The sequence below is a fragment of the Penicilliopsis zonata genome (genome assembly GCF_001890105.1).
Source record: "Penicilliopsis zonata CBS 506.65 unplaced genomic scaffold ASPZOscaffold_1, whole genome shotgun sequence".
Classification (NCBI taxonomy): Eukaryota; Fungi; Ascomycota; class Eurotiomycetes; order Eurotiales; family Aspergillaceae; genus Penicilliopsis; species Penicilliopsis zonata.
In genome coordinates this window covers 1,049,176-1,064,453 of record NW_019208911.1, presented here as the reverse complement: position 1 = coordinate 1,064,453, position 15,278 = coordinate 1,049,176, and the positions used below count along the sequence as shown (strand labels likewise).

The following is a 15,278-nucleotide window of genomic DNA, read 5'->3' as shown; positions in this document are numbered from 1 at the left end:
CCGATAGTCTCACTACCGTTGTCTTGGTCGCGTCGCTTATAGTACGGAGTACGGCCATCCCTGGCCTGTTGCAACACGCTGTCTGCCGGCCGTTCGAGTCTCGCTATTTCTCTGCGGATTTCCTCCTTGGTTCTTTGAAGATTCCATTCTTGTCTGGATCTTCCTTGTTAGAGACGATCTGCCCCTTAGCCTGCCTCTGCAGTATCCTGCATACGGAGGACATCCCATCCTGCGTCCATCGCGGCGAGCTGAAGCAGCAAAGAACCCGCCCGTCACCCAACCAATCACCCGGACCCAGGCTAGGCCCGACCACCCTCACCCACGGCTCAAGCGCTGTTAAAGAACGACTGTCCGCGCCGCCTGCGCCCCAGACCGTTGCTGCTTCCCAGTGCATCTCGTGCATTTCCACTTTTGCCCATCTGCCTGTCCTTGGGCCTGAGGCTTGTCGATTCTTGGTCTCTCTATCAACACTTGGGGAATTGAATTCGACTTGATCTTTTTCTTTTTTTTTTTTTTTTTTCAATTCATTGCTTTCACCCTTTTCTTTTTATCACTACCACCATCATGTCTGCTCCTGGTGATGAAAAGTCCGAGGGACTGACAAAATATATGAAACGTATGAAGACTGTTCTTCGTCGCTCAACCAGCTCTAGAAATTCGTCCATCTCAAGCATGCAGGAAGTTCTTGGAGCCCCTAAACCGGCACCGTAAGTTTTGCGGCCTGCATTATTTTCATTTTCATTTTATTTTTATGATTCTTACTCATTCCACTCTCCATAGTCCCAAGGTGGAGGCCCAACCGACCGTTGCTCCTGCTCCTGCTCCTGCTCCTATTGTCGCTGCTGCTGCTGCTGCTGCTGCTGCCGCCGCCGCGACCGTCCCTAGCAGCTCCAAACCCAAAACCCGCGAGCCGACCGTTGTTTCTCACTGGAGCGCTATTCAGCAGGAAAAGGCCCGCGCTCTGTTCGCCAAATATGGCCTGACTCTCGAGCCTGGCGAGTGGAAGTCGCCCTCCAACCTGACTGTCCAGCGTGTTGCGAAGCCGATCCGCATGAGGGTTCACCGTACCTGCCACCGCTGCCAGACCACCTTCGGCCCTGACAAGGTCTGCGTCAACTGCCAGCACACTCGCTGCAAGAAGTGTCCCCGCCACCCGCAGTCCAAGAGCCCCGAGGAGAAGGAGAAGGAGGCCGCCGTCAAGCTCAAGGCCCTCGAGGCCCGTCTCGCCGAGTCCAAGGGCAAGACCGCCGCCATTTCCACCGCCGCAGCTGCCGCAAAGAAGAAGAACCTGCTCACCATCCCCTCCCGCACCGGCGGCCAGGATCTCATCCGCAAACCGATCAAACAGCGTGTTCGCCGGACCTGTCACATGTGCAACACCCTCTTCCACGGATCCGACAAGGAATGTACCCAGTGCAAGCATATCCGCTGCAAGAAGTGTCCCCGTGATCCGTATGTCATTCTTTTTTTTTTTTTTTTTTTTTTTTTTTTTTTTTTTAAAAAAAAAAAAAACCGGCTTTTGTATGGCACTGAACTGACCAACCCCGACAGACCCAAACTCCACAAGTATCCCGACGGATATCCTGGTGACGCCGAACCCCCGTACGAAAAGCCTGAGCGCGTGTGGAGGAAACCTCGAAGGCGCGTGCGCTACACCTGCCACAAGTGTTCGACGACCTTCCGCTCCCGCGAGAAGGTCTGCTCGGGCTGTGGTGAAGCCAAGGGGCCGGATACCTTACGTGATCCGTAAGTCTCTCCTAGAGTTACTGGAAGTTTACAACCATAGTCGAGTGATTTTGCTAACTCTGTCAGTCCTAAACGCATCCCTCAGGAGCCGGATCCGGAAGTCCTCAGACGTGTCGAAGCACGACTGGCGGCTCTCAATATTAGGTCTTAAAGTTCTCGGTCTTCTGGCTCAATTGACTCGATCCCTGTCGGCCTTGTGACCTTGATGTTTCGATCTTGAGCTTGATTCGACGGAACTAGATCTATCACTGCTCCCTGTGTGACTGTCTACGACTTGCTGTTGCTGTTGCTTTGTTGATTCGTGCGCCTGTTCCCTGCAGCATCTTCACATACCCATACCTCCCTTCCCCCCAATGTTTTTCCCCCCATTCGTTACGCCCATCATGACATCCCCTAAACGAGCATCGCAGAGTCGGCCGCACCGTTCCGCTCCTTCATAGCTGCACGTGAATACACTCCTTGTCATTGTACCGTATCTCTTCGTAGTGCCTCGGTAGTAGACATACGTATGTTATAATATTGATGGAACTACGGCCAGGAGTCGGAGCCGAGCCAGAGAAGCACACTCTGACGCAGACCACTAATCCATAATTACTCCATAGCGATAGGTATGGAGAACACCGTACGGTGGGCGGGTAAAGGGACGGACGGGACGGCTCCATCGTCGGACCGCTATTAGCGCTCCATAGATGGTTTGTAATATTGTATTGTAGTATGTAGTACTATTAATGTGTCTACTTGATATAATTAAATCAATTGAAGAGAATATTCTGAATATCATTTATACTCCGTCTATATTTATCTATATATATATATAGATTGTATATATGCTCATGTTTTATATAAAGTAGGGAGACTCGACATTGTACGAACCTTGAAATCCACTTACTAGTTACGTAGTGCTACGTAGATACAACATCCACTGCCTGCGCTGTTTCGTGGCTCGCACTAGAAACTTTATCCGCTGTATCTGGACGAACTTGGAAACGCACTAGTGGGCGTCTTTACGGGGTACGAAGTGGTAGTATTGAGTTACTAGTTTAGTAACTGCAGAGTTATGATTATAGGGTAAAGTACCCGAGAGGTAGATACCTAGGTACTTATAGGTACTCACTATTTAATCAATGGGTGCTCTGCACTTTACTGCTATATATGTAGTGCCTATGTACTATGTATGAGTATTCTTAATTTTGGATGATATCATGGTGTGACATATGACACATCTACTAACCTCCATCTGGAATTTTCTCCGCGCCGATGGTACTCCTATGGAATCTAGAGTAATGCTAAGTAGTATAAGTATGGAGTAAGTAGGTACGGAGTAGTTAGTTGACTGACTACCTAACTAACTAATGACTAACTTACTCCGAAAAGTTATCCGACGGGTAGTGGACCAAAATAGCAAACTAAACGGCGCCCCGCCCGACGACCGTTTATGCTGCAAGTGTCGTTGGAACAGAGTATATTTTGGAAACGGGGTATATACATATCGGGACTCATTCCGAGGGGCAAGATTTTGTGATAGGTATAAAGAAACCGCTGAACCAGTGAATCAAGCGGGTTCACCGAGTAAGTGACAGCGGATTTAGACTTTCTCCGTGATGGCTAATTAGAGTTGAAATGATGAGTCCAATATCTTGTTGGACCAGTTAGATGGTGATATTCCTACTACATATATATGGTGCTGGTCAATTGTGAGGAGTCCTTCTGTGGAATAGTATTACGATGTAAGTTCCCATGGCTATACTCCGTACCTGCTTACCCTAGGGTCTAGAATCACTAGTTACTACATAAGTACTACTCCGTTGATCCTCAATATTGGTCTATTATTGGCATTATAGCTCCACACTCTATAGTATGTATCGTTATAAAGTGAGGTATCCAGTTCTACTGGAGACCAGATGACGTACAACAGCAGTGGGAATTGAAATACAACCCATCCTACTTGATAAGCCTTTGAATTAGTTACAGAGTACGGAGTACGGAGTACGGAGTACGGAGAGTTGCCCCTGTTAAAAAAAAAAAGGCTACAGTACCGGTTAAAAAAAACAAACTATACTATATATGGTATGCCAAGATTATAGCATATACCTTATTCTCTATATGGAGTACCACATAAATTATCAACACAGGTGCTGTATATTTTATACTTTCTATACTCTCTTCTATACTTATAGAGAAATACCCCTTGCTTGTCTACCATGATGCCATGAGATGGAATGCTCGACCATGTGGATATACGGATTCTGGCGGCTCGGTCCGCCGAACTTGTGCCCGCCCTGTGCACCAATAAGGAAGAGGATAAGACCAATACGGCGCTAGTAACAATACTATTCTGTATGTTACGACTAGTAATATATGTATCTAACGGGTATGATCCTTTAGTACATAGGATACAGAGAACTATAATAGAGTATTTATTGTCTTCATATAGGTAGTAACTATTCTGATTATTACTGATTACTATCAGGGTGTTAGTCCAGTCAACTGAACTAGCTACCTAGTAGAGACCATGAATCCTTTGGTATATGTAGTATAAACTAGATCCATAATTACTCCATATGATATAACTTTGAGGACTCAGGGCATGTTTAGTATACTACAGTAGTATACAGAGTACCTAGGTAGATACCTAGTAGGTAATAACTAACATTAATACCAACAGTACTGTCATTAAGGATTGATTGTAATTATTACATACGCAGATTCGGGGTCTGCTCACACCTCGCCCGAGAGTTTAGATACTACGCCTCTACGGAGTAACGGGCGAGTCTCGACTAGGTAATAGTTGCCTATTTTTCTACTAGATAGGTACCTACTAGGTACCTTAGTCACTTACCACTGGCCAGTCCTGCGGTGATTACAGCATATGTTCGGTTCGGGATATGCAGTACGCAAAGCAAGTGCATGGGAGACACCAAACACCGGAATATGTAGTCCTCCGTACTACATCGTCACCCAAGGGCCGGGCCTCCCGACATCATGGCACCTAATAGGATTCCTCCCCGCTGTGCATCCGTTACGAACCTCGTCGGTGGGGATGGTGTTTTTTTTTTTTCGATCTCCCACCAATGACCTACCTGGGGAGGAGGGGCGAGCGGGCGAAGGGCCTGTAGCTTGCGGGCTGCAGCAGCAAGACGCGTTGCCAGTGCTTGCCACTCCATTATACTACTACCTAAGTCTGGGTATTAGTAGTTACCAGGTAGTTACCTACCTAGGGTAGTGAGTTAGTTCATGCAGCGTTTTACTGCATAAAGTTGTTGCCTATGTTACACAAGTTCAGTTATAAACTAGGCAACTGGTTAGTAACTCTACTATAGTATGGTTACTAGTAAACTCCGTAGTACTCTATATAAATACTCGGTAAATATCTCAGTATACAGAAGTATCATAATGACTACAGGGTGTTGATCTAGACAGTGGATTTCCTGCATGGTCATCTGCACTCGCCACTGGCTGCATACAAGGATATAGTGAGTTGTTCTTTCTTTCAGAAGACGGATCCCAAGCCTTCCGCTGGGGAAGAAGAGAGGGGAAGAGACGATAACATGAAAGGAATAAAAATACAATAAAAAACAATAAAAAACAAGAACCGCGGCTGGGCCTTACATCGTCGTACGGAGTATACCTAGTCGGTCAGGACGGGAAGACAGGGTGCGGGTGAAATATAGACCCCGGGGTCCGACTTTGCAGTACTACTAGGATGTATTTTGCATAGTATACGAAGGGGTAATCCTGAAGAAGATGGATCGATTGATAGTATTGACTCGCCGTCCCTCAAATGCTTGATTCTAACTAGTTATTCATTGCAAAGAATTTGTCAACAGACCTGATAGTGTCACCATGTTGTACACGGTACAGGCAATGCATGTGCATTTACAGACAACATGCCTCGAAACGCACATCCGTACTGAAAGCATTACATTCGTGGCGAACCTCGGATCCAGACAAGAAAAGGTCACAGTCGAGGCCTCGTGGCTCTTTCGATACCCTGCTTGTCCTCGGCGGCATGCCGCTTGCGACTCCGCTTTACTTGACACTGACGACAGACAACATAGAAAGAGTTACTCGGATGATAGTTTAACATCGAGTAGGGGGTATTCTCTCCCAGGAAGACGACAGCAGACCAATCTAGACATTGTTCGCAGAAGGCGTCGGGGCATGCGGCACACGCGAAGATGAGACCGCCCGCTTGGGCGGCCTTGCGCTCACACTGGCTACATGAGTGGCTTGAACAGGTGTGATGTCCCCAGAGGTCGGTTTCATAGTTTCTCATGCACCGCGTATGGAAACTCCTGGGGCAAATTTTGCACTGCTCGAGTCGATGGGACTTGTGGCAGACAAAACACATCTAAGGTAACAGTGAGTAATGGGTTTTTTGTGCTTATGATGGAACTCTGTGATTCGACTGCTCACCTCTTCATGCATTAACTTGTCTGTTTTTTCCTCTGTCTTCTTCATTGGTTCACAGCCCTTGAACATGGGAGAGACGGCCTCTCCGGGGCGGCATTCCAGACTAGCTTTGTTCACGTAGTATCCATCGATGACAAGCGTGCGGTTTTTACCGACGCGACGACTTTCTGGAGACAGGCATTCTACCTTGAGGTCTTCCCCCCGGAACTTTCGACGTCTGGTATCGACCCTTTCCCCGTTGAATATGTCTGTCTGTATTCTTTCGCTGCGATGAAGCCAGGACTCCTCATCGGCCTTCGAAGAAAACTCGTGCTCTCCAGGTCGTAGAGAACATCGTTCGATGACGGTCTCGTAATCCCAGTTGGCGAAGTCGACGTCGATAGAAGAGAGGGATGAGGAGCTGTTTCTATTGATAAAACTGGAGATGGCTTGCACATTCATACTGTCTGCTGACATCATATCAGTGCCAAGTATATCGAAGATATCGCCGCCCAGAGCTTGCACACTATCGATGACTTTGGAACCCAAGTAACTCTTCTTCTCGGACCTTCGCCGCATCTGCTCCTCGATGGTACCTTGGGAATAGAGCTTAAAGATTTGAACCGGCTTTGTTTGTCCTATTCTGTGGACTCTTGCTTCTGCCTGCCGCATAACAGACGGGTTCCAGTCTTCGTCTAAGAAAATGACCGTCGATGCGCTGGTAAGATTGAGGCCTTCGCCACCTGCTCGGATCGAGATGAGGAAAATCATGTACCGGGGGTCATGGCTGAAGAGAAATACATTCAAGTTACGCCAGGCGCTGGGCGTTCTACCGTCAAGTCGCACGTACTTGAATGCACTTGGATTTCCATCAAGATTGTCCAGAACGTCTTCGCAGAGGTCGAGAGCTTGTTCGAAGCCGGAGAAAATTATGATCTTCTGGTTTTCGATGACAACAAACTGCTGGACGAGCTTCTGAAGGACTGCGAATTTCCCAGAGTTGGTGACGAGGTGTTGCCCAGGAACATACACTTCAGGGAATCCCGAATCTGTCAAGTAGGGATGAATGGAACACTGTCATGTTAGTATATGGCTTTGACCTCAGCAATTTATCCTTTGGCATACCTTTCGTAGCTCCATAAGAATGTTTCTTATTATGATGGTAGGTTTGGAATCCGTCGCCTGAGGCTTCGTCTGATCCGTGGAGATATCTTGTTGCCCCTGTGCTGGAAAAGAGTCGCTAACACCAGTCAATACCTTCATGTAATATCTGGCCTGTAGCTCTGCTAATGGGACCGTAAGTGCAACCTCCTTCTTGGAGGGGATATCGAGGCCGATTCCCGGGGTTTCCTTGGTTCGTCTGAGCATTATCAGGTCAAGGAATCTTTTGGCATATTCAATAAATTCTTTGTCCACTTGGCCTTCATTCAGACGAAATGCCTCTTTGAAGGTGCCAGCGGTGCATTTCGTGAAGACGTCCGGAAACAACCAGTGGAAGATTGACCAGAGCTCGAGGAGATCGTTTTGAACCGGTGTCCTGGAACTTTTAGCTTAAGCTTAATACAGACTCTGGGGGCTATCTGAAAGTTACCCTGTCAACACCAGTTTATACTCGCACCGGACCTTTTTAATCGCTTGAGACCGGGTGGCGAGGTAGTTTTTAATCCGGTGCCCTTCATCCAGAATCATGCCTCTCCATACGTATGATCGCTGAAACCAGGTGAGGTCCGAAGCAAGAGTCTCGTATGTGGTGACCACTACATCTATAGTTGTTGCTTTTCCCTGGTCTGCTCCGTTGGGTCGGTTTTTGGAGCAAGATGGTCGTCGGCTGGCCAGCATCGCCCTGGCTTCCTGCCTCTCCTCGGACGTTCCATAGTATTTGAGCACAGTCAAATCGGGGGCCCATTTATCAGCCTCAGTCATCCACGATCCCATAACACTGAGTGGACAGACCACCAAAAACGGAGGTTGCCTCCCAGTATGGGCTGTTTCGTGTTCCTTCACATGCTGTAAGAAAGAAAGGGTCTGAAGCGTCTTGCCTAGTCCCATGTCATCTCCCAGTATTCCACCGATCCCATTGTTCTTCAAGAAGAGTAGGAAGGAGAGCCCTTCCAATTGATATGGTTTCAAAGTTGCACGGATACTAAGGATTATATTGTTAAATAAAAAAGCTCTTATTTTGACTAGAGGCTATTCTCTAGGAGATAGCTTACCCGTCTGGCTGCTTGTCGATCCGTTCGTATTTATTGATGTAGGACGCTATTTTGTCGAGTAGCAAGAAATGTTCTTTGAAGTTTGTATTCTCAGAGACAAGCGGACGTATGAATTCTCCGTTGGCAGCTATCCATGTCTTCCGTTTCTTCTCCAGTTCATCCCTCCTGCTCTTCGCACTCGGAGTTGCAACTGGCTCCTTCTCTTGAATAGGGAAAGAGAAATGGTTTCCACGAGCTACATCTGTCAGCACACGATCCTTCAATAAGGATGTATCACTTACATTTGGTTCTGGGGATGGACTTAGGCGTATCTGGCAGGATAGGGGAGGATGGAGGTGTTGGTGTGACGGATCTCGAGGTTAGGGGTGATGAGCGATCTGTACAGCGCGACAATGAAGGTGAAAGATAGAGCTCTTGGAGATCCATATTTCTGTTCGTCAAGGTTTCCCACGCATATGACACTATTCGTTGTACGTTCCGTTTGCCACGGCATACAGGAGAAGAGGAGGTTTGACAGGAAAATGGTCTTGACGATGGATGAACACGACGGCCCTCTCGTCAACTTAGGGTCCATTCACTTGGAGGTCTGATATAACATGATACCAGCCATTTGGTCTGTATTGCTCTGAAGCAGAGCGGCGATAAGAGAGTAGCCATCTACCAGCAAATATGGAAGAATGAGTGAAGACACTGATGAGGCAGTGAATGAACTGTAGACGAGCTGAATCTGCCCGGCATGACTCTTAACAGGGAAGGAAGAACGGGGGAGAATGTAGTGGGCATGGCCTAGATCCCCGGAATAGCATCGAGACACAGAAGCAAGACAAGTGACGAAGTCTAGATAGTGCCATAGCTAATATCAGCTTAGTTGAGTGTCACTGAAGACTTTGGTATCATCTCGCAAGATACCCCTGATTTGTGTATGGTGACTTGGAATAAGAGATCGTAGAGAAGAAGATAGAATAGAATATTAGGTAAATAAGAGAGACAATTCACCGGGGCAGACATGTAGAAGTGACTTCCCTGAGTGGAATAAGAGTGAAATATCCGAAGGAAAGTAGAGAGAAGGCGAGAGTTGACTGGGAGCCCAAAAAGATTGAAAAAAAGTCACCGTTTAGTCCTACAGCCTTGTCAAAAGTCATTTACCCCTTCAAGTCCACTCTGCATCCTGAGAGGCGTCCAACAACCAGCCTTGGCCTTTAATATGACACCCTTATTCTTCTTCTTCTTTTCCAATGCCTGCCATAAGAATACATTTACTTCCTTTCAATGGCTCCGACTGTATATACTAATCCCCCAACAGTGAGAATCATACCAAACTATGCCTCGTGGATTTTCTTTTTGCCCCAGATGGAAGATGCGCACATTCAATATTCGGCCAGGTCAGTCTGCTAGTGAATCTGACCTTCGGATCCTCGAGTTTTACCATGACATGACCTGGCAATGGCAGGATATACCTGGAGAAGGACCAGCATTGCTGGTGACTTGGCTATGTTGTACCAACTGTTGTTGTCCTATAATACGGCTACGGCGACGCCAGGTTGGCGCCATGAGGAGAGAAATGCAGACAACAATAAGAGCCGAGAAGGATATTGCTGGTAATGAAGAATGAGATGTTGATCATAGAGCTGAAGTGATCAACCAAGGCTACAGTCTACCGAACAGACTTGAAGAGAGATAATAAAGCAGCAGAATAACTTGATTGCAAGGAAACTCGCAAGATAATAACGTCATCTCCAAGTATGTATTCCAGGAAGGGAATAGAAATCCTCACCTTGAACCATGTTCTGTAGATGGACTCTTCGATTGTCGTCGTCTGGTTTGCCCTTTCAAAACCTTATCTGTTATCAGCGCCAAATTCACATCTTCTCCAGTCCAACACTTGCATCACTCTACAAAATTTCTAGAATTCCAATCAACCCGCGACCTAGGTTGTTGGTTTTTGACTTGAGTGGGGATCAAAGTGCAACACCATGACGACGTCAAAGCTTCACATCGCCGAGGAGCTTCTCCAACGCGCCCACTCCCCCGACACAGCCTTGCAACTCTTCACCGAACGCATCAAGCAGAAACCTCTCTTCCTACGACCAACGTCCCCCACCCCAGCTGACAACCGCTCCCGACGTCGCTTACACCGGCTCCGCAAGAAAGAGTACTTCCTCCGCAAGCAGAAGCCGAAACCTCTGTCTGCGCGCGAGAAGCGCGCTTCGGGGATCTATAAGCTACCACCGGACGAATGCAAATACGAGATCTTCCAAGGCCTGCACAAGATGTGGGTTGATTACATGCTGGACGTGCTGGACCTCAAGGACCGCCGCGCTGGCAGCAGCGCCCCCATCACACCTCTGTCTCACGGGAGTAAGCTGGCAAGTGCGGATTTCCACGGCGCACAGGTCGAAGTCGTCCGCAGCCAGTGCTCGAGTCGTGTCGGGTTGAAAGGGATTGTGGTTCGGGATACCAAGTTTACCTTTGTGGTGGTTACGGAGAAGGATGAATTAAAGAGTGCGTTTTTCATTTATTTTACTCGAGCAGCACGCCGCCAGAGTCCTTTTTTTTTCTTCCTTGCAGCTAATCCTGGTATTTTCTCTCTTCAGCTATCCCGAAAGAGCAGTCGATCTTTCGATTTACGGTCCCCCTTCCACTGTCGACAGACAGGGATACGACTGAGGAGGACAAGAGTGATGGGGCGAGCGAGCCGTTGGTATTTGAGATACATGGCAGTCAGTTTCGGAATCGACCGGTGGACCGTGCGAATAAGAAGTTCAAATGGAGGAATGTCGACTACTTATGAGTGAAACACGCATGATCCAAAATGTCACCAGTTGGAATAATTCATTTCCTTACGCCCGAAAGAAGACACTTCTACCGACAGAATCCATCGGATCTCGTTCGGTGCTCTCCGCTCTAGACGTCATGGGAACTTGTCTCGCTAGCCTTCATGAAGAGGAGCAGGTTATGGACCGAGCTATTTCACTGAACCGTCTTTGGGCTGCACCGGTTGGTCCTTCTATATCGATCGTCGACATCGGATAGAAAGGCGACCTACGAGCGCCCCCTCATCTTCCAAGGGAAGCTGTATCCTTCAAGAGGCTTTTTATGAAGGACAGAGATTGGAAAAAAAATATTGGATTTCCGTCGGGGTTAATCCTTATCTCACAAGTGACCAGCAGTTTGAACTAGTTGCGAGAAGCAATAACTATAATAGTAGCTGCAAATTGTACATGGAAGATATTCCCAGATCCTTGAGCTCTTATGCGTGTAACGAAGACCCGACTTCATGATGAGATATTTAAGCTTAAATATCTTCAGGAGGCCAGTCTTATTTATGTCAAGACCATAATCTAAGCAGAGAACTGTTGTACACCTCATTTGTGTTCAACATTCCAGATAGCTGGGCGTGATTTCTGCAACACCCCCTGAGAACAGTCTGCTGTTCCAGAGGGATTGAAAAATCCAAGACCCAATTCGTATTACCGCCGCCGGTCGACATTTGACTGAGTATGAGAAGGTTCCCAGGAGCGCACGAGTTATTTCACATTCCTGCCCACTCAATACTAAAAGTTCGGATCGTATCCTGGCCCTCAGCCTGAGACTTTTCAGCATTCTTTTCTACCCCGCCAAGCAAGAAGCCTTTTTTCACGCCGGTCCCCAACCGGCCTCCGGAAACCACGTCCATCAGCTTGATCTCTTCGTCCCACTCAGCAGAGGCGACGAGGAAATGCGAATGAAAGCGCAATGGGTCGCCCGGGTATGCAAGGTACTGGCAGCCGAACCGGAGACCGGGCGACAAGTAATAGCCTTGCGAGTGGAGATGCGTGAACAACGGATACGATGGAGGGACCTGTGGAAGTGGCAAGACCTGCTCGGGAGACGGGGAAGAAGGCAACAGCCCATGCGATGTTGCAGGAGTGATGCCCATGGCGACCTCGGTGGACGCGACGGATGCCTGTGAGGACTGTCCTTCTCCGCTAGGTGTTGCTGCTGGCTGTGGACTGCTTGCAAACATCTCCAAGTCAGAAGGAGCATCATCAGTGTGAGCTGGGACGGGCTGCTGTTTCTGCTCGGAGTCCTTCTTCACTTTGGTGGCCTTCTTTTTCTCCATTTTCTTCAGAACCTCTTCTCGCTGTTGTTCCCTGCGGGTTGCTTGGAGTCGCGAAGCTTGGAGGCCTTGAGATTCTAAGTCCTGGAGGTAACGCTGGCGGTCTGCCTCCATGAGGGCTTTCATGCCATCGCGCTGAGCCTTGGCTTCGTCTACGATGTAAGCTACACCTTTCTCAACCAACAACCGGGCCTCTTCGGGCATCAGCTGGAGCGGGAGGCCCAGAAAGACATTCTGCTGAGGGATTTGTGGCAGAGTTCCGATCAAGACCCCACAAATGTGGTGTTCGCGTCTCAGATACGTGACATCGTCAATTGAGAAAAGAAAGTAGCTACCGGATATGAAGGAAATTGGAATAGGAAGGCTGGGCGTGAAATCCATTGTTCTTGTTAAGCTCGCTGATCTCTAAATACTTGACTGCTTCTGAACCATACTAGTTAGCGTCAAGTTCAACGACAGGTTGGTTCCAAAAATCATCGCGAGACAATTATAATGCAAATCATTTTCAAGTACATTTCTCAGTCACAGGTGCTCTTTTTTTTGAGATTAAATGCGAGCTTCAGGGGATTGACAGATTTTGTAGTTATATAATCATGCAAAAAGGGAAGAAAAAACCGACTCAAATAAATTAACTTACCATCCACATAACAGGGACATTCTTAACGACAGTCAAAAGGCCCTGAGTTTGTCCAGCAAAATCAGAGTGGCCAGGTTCTGAGAGCGAGGGAAGAGAAAGAAAAGTTTCGCGGTGGTGGGAAATTCTTAAAACGGACTGGGGCCAATTGAAGCTTTTCCTCTTTGGGCACGGCCCTCTCGGCAATCCGAGAGCTTCCAAAGAACCGCTGACCGGCAATAGTAATGAATGTGAGATCTCAAGACTCACACCAACACAGACCGGCTACAAATATTGAGCTGAGATGAATTTTCTGCTATTGATTAGCCTAGTCTTCTTCGGGCCGCTGGCTCTGTTCATAGGTCAGTTTCAGGCCCTTGCAAGAGCTGTTACAACCTCGAAACCCCGCGACGGCTAACACAGCGTAGGATGGCTAGCTCTTTCTTCCTGTCTTGGAAACGGATTTCGGGCTAGAATAGGTGGTTCTTCAACCAGATCTAGCGTTGGTGGTTATGGGCGAAGCTATCTCCGCACGATGGCCAACAGCGGATCAGCATTGTCGGAGCAAATAGAGATGGAGAGCATGATGACAGAGCAGGAGTGGGACGAGGATTAATCGCCGATCGGGCTTGCGTGATATTCTTAGGGGGGTTTTTTTTTCAGGATCAAAACTCGAGGTCGGCCTTCTTTGGCATCCCCGACGTCTGGGATCCCTCCTGTCCTTCTTTGTCACCCTCGGCTGGCGGCAGACTGAATGGTTTGATTTCGAACTTCCTCCGACTGAGAATGAACGCCCAATCTTGCCCGACGTTTTTATCGCTGCCTCCCCCCCGTTCATGCAAAACGGGTAGCCTGTGAGTCTTGAGCATACCCTGGGGCGGTTCCTCTTGAGCCGTGGCAGCGCCCGAAGTTGCCAGGGCGTCCGATGAATGCGGGAAGGGACACAGCTCAATGACCCCGTCTGCGATGAGCTCCATCCATCGGACCAGGCCGGACGAGCGTGGGAAGAGAGATAGCGGGAGAGTGATCATGGCGGTCACCCGAGCGGCATACGTGCTTAGCAAGGCTCGGAGAGAGTGAAGGAATTGCAGGACGAATTCGGGCTGGCTGGATTCCGGCGGATAGATCGTCGGGTTAAGCAGGGAGGGTATCACGATACGATGGATGGTGTTCGCGGGGCTCGACGCGATCGCGGACTGCAATCGTCTGTATATGGAGAGAAACGGAGACTCCCTCGATGGGACAAGCGGGATGAAGCTCATATTCGAGATGGAGGGATGGGTAAGGCGCTTTGTCAAGTCAAACGCATGACAGAACGCCTGCTGCTTGGAGTCCTGATCACCGTCTGCGGCACTCTGAACCTGGTCTCCTGTAGCCGCTGCAGGGGTTATCCAATCAGTGTCATATATTCCCATGAGACTGAACTATATGCTCTTTCTCTCACCTCTGGAACCTGCGATTCCCGCCCCAAACTCTCCCAAACGCTCGTATCGCCATGCGATCTTCATTTTTTCGTCTTTACGCTTCAGCGACTTGTCTTCCGTAGCATCTGCCGCGCCAATTAAACCAGGCAGGGAGCGCCCCCACGGCTCCGGCACTCCCACAACATGCACTTTGTGGCCTTGCACCACCCCCTCAGCGGCGTAGAACCGCAGTAATGTGCCGGCGAAATCCGTCGTCCCGTTCTCTTCCACCAGCAGGATCTTGCCCATCGGCAGTCCTGCATGGCCCGCAAGCAGATTGTCCAGCGACAAGGAGCCTGTCGAGGTTGTTGGGCGGCCGTCATCGGGGGAGGGGCGGATGCCCGGGCTTGGAGCTGGTGATGGAGCGGCTTGGAGGGGCTGGCCGGGGACATGGGCGGCGGGAGTCCGGGCAAGACCGGACGAGAGGCCTATATTTCGTTTCCGAAAGGACATGATGGTGTTGAAGTGCGAAAATCTAGCGTGCACAACCTTCGTTGGTTATGTAGTATTGCTTTCCACTGCTGTTCTCTCCTAGCACTTTTTTTTGTATGGCGGGGCGTAGTAAAAGCGGCACTAGACCGAGTAAAAGAAAAAAAAAGCTTCCGCCGATTTGATCTCCACAAGACGATAGATAATAGACACCATTGAGTGCTGAGATCTGAGCAGACTTAACGTCAGTCTACAAGCCCTTCTCTATTATTTCATCATCGTCATTCTCTATAAGTATCTTTTTTGTCTTTTTTTGAACCGTC

At 48.6% G+C, this 15,278-nt stretch overlaps 5 protein-coding genes across 5 annotated transcripts; 2 read left to right on the top strand and 3 right to left on the bottom strand.

Moving 5' to 3' along the window:
- Positions 1 to 474: 474 nt before the first annotated feature.
- ASPZODRAFT_126807 (hypothetical protein) lies at positions 475 to 2,185 on the top strand. Its single transcript, XM_022721585.1, has 4 exons — positions 475 to 707; positions 781 to 1,452; positions 1,552 to 1,746; positions 1,813 to 2,185. Exons 1-4 carry the CDS (start codon positions 565 to 567, stop codon positions 1,895 to 1,897), a joined length of 1,095 nt encoding a protein of 364 aa, XP_022585368.1. The 5' UTR covers positions 475 to 564; the 3' UTR covers positions 1,898 to 2,185.
- Positions 2,186 to 5,514: 3,329 nt separating this feature from the next.
- Positions 5,515 to 8,235, bottom strand: ASPZODRAFT_106801 (hypothetical protein). Its single transcript, XM_022720936.1, has 4 exons — positions 7,730 to 8,235; positions 7,264 to 7,675; positions 6,163 to 7,212; positions 5,515 to 6,097 (listed from the first exon to the last, which is right to left on the bottom strand). Exons 1-4 carry the CDS (start codon positions 8,185 to 8,187, stop codon positions 5,705 to 5,707), a joined length of 2,313 nt encoding a protein of 770 aa, XP_022585367.1. The 5' UTR covers positions 8,188 to 8,235; the 3' UTR covers positions 5,515 to 5,704.
- Positions 8,236 to 9,708: 1,473 nt separating this feature from the next.
- Positions 9,709 to 11,142, top strand: ASPZODRAFT_11702 (hypothetical protein; the record flags this gene model as incomplete). Its single annotated transcript, XM_022721159.1, has 3 exons — positions 9,709 to 9,831; positions 10,316 to 10,853; positions 10,946 to 11,142. 3 exons carry the CDS (start codon positions 9,709 to 9,711, stop codon positions 11,140 to 11,142), a joined length of 858 nt encoding a protein of 285 aa, XP_022585366.1.
- A 741-nt stretch (positions 11,143 to 11,883) lies between these two features.
- ASPZODRAFT_56983 (hypothetical protein) lies at positions 11,884 to 12,831 on the bottom strand (the record flags this gene model as incomplete). The annotated part of the gene is made up of 2 exons (XM_022728648.1): positions 11,884 to 12,192; positions 12,292 to 12,831. 2 exons carry the CDS (start codon positions 12,829 to 12,831, stop codon positions 11,884 to 11,886), a joined length of 849 nt encoding a protein of 282 aa, XP_022585365.1.
- Positions 12,832 to 13,728: 897 nt separating this feature from the next.
- Positions 13,729 to 14,979, bottom strand: ASPZODRAFT_148254 (hypothetical protein; the record flags this gene model as incomplete). Its single annotated transcript, XM_022725347.1, has 2 exons — positions 13,729 to 14,441; positions 14,508 to 14,979. 2 exons carry the CDS (start codon positions 14,977 to 14,979, stop codon positions 13,729 to 13,731), a joined length of 1,185 nt encoding a protein of 394 aa, XP_022585364.1.
- Between the last annotated feature and the right edge of the window lie 299 nt (positions 14,980 to 15,278).

Coding starts and splice junctions, on each gene's coding strand:
- ASPZODRAFT_126807 (XM_022721585.1), top strand. CDS start 565: ATGTCTGCTCCTGGTGATGAAAAGTCCGAGGGACTGACAAAATATATG. Junction 1,453..1,551: donor AAGAAGTGTCCCCGTGATCC/GTATGTCATTCT, acceptor CAACCCCGACAG/ACCCAAACTCCACAAGTATC. Junction 1,747..1,812: donor CCGGATACCTTACGTGATCC/GTAAGTCTCTCC, acceptor TAACTCTGTCAG/TCCTAAACGCATCCCTCAGG.
- ASPZODRAFT_106801 (XM_022720936.1), bottom strand. CDS start 8,187: ATGGGACTAGGCAAGACGCTTCAGACCCTTTCTTTCTTACAGCATGTG. Junction 7,676..7,729: donor TATAAACTGGTGTTGACAGG/GTAACTTTCAGA, acceptor TAAAAGTTCCAG/GACACCGGTTCAAAACGATC. Junction 7,213..7,263: donor TTCTTATGGAGCTACGAAAG/GTATGCCAAAGG, acceptor CTAACATGACAG/TGTTCCATTCATCCCTACTT.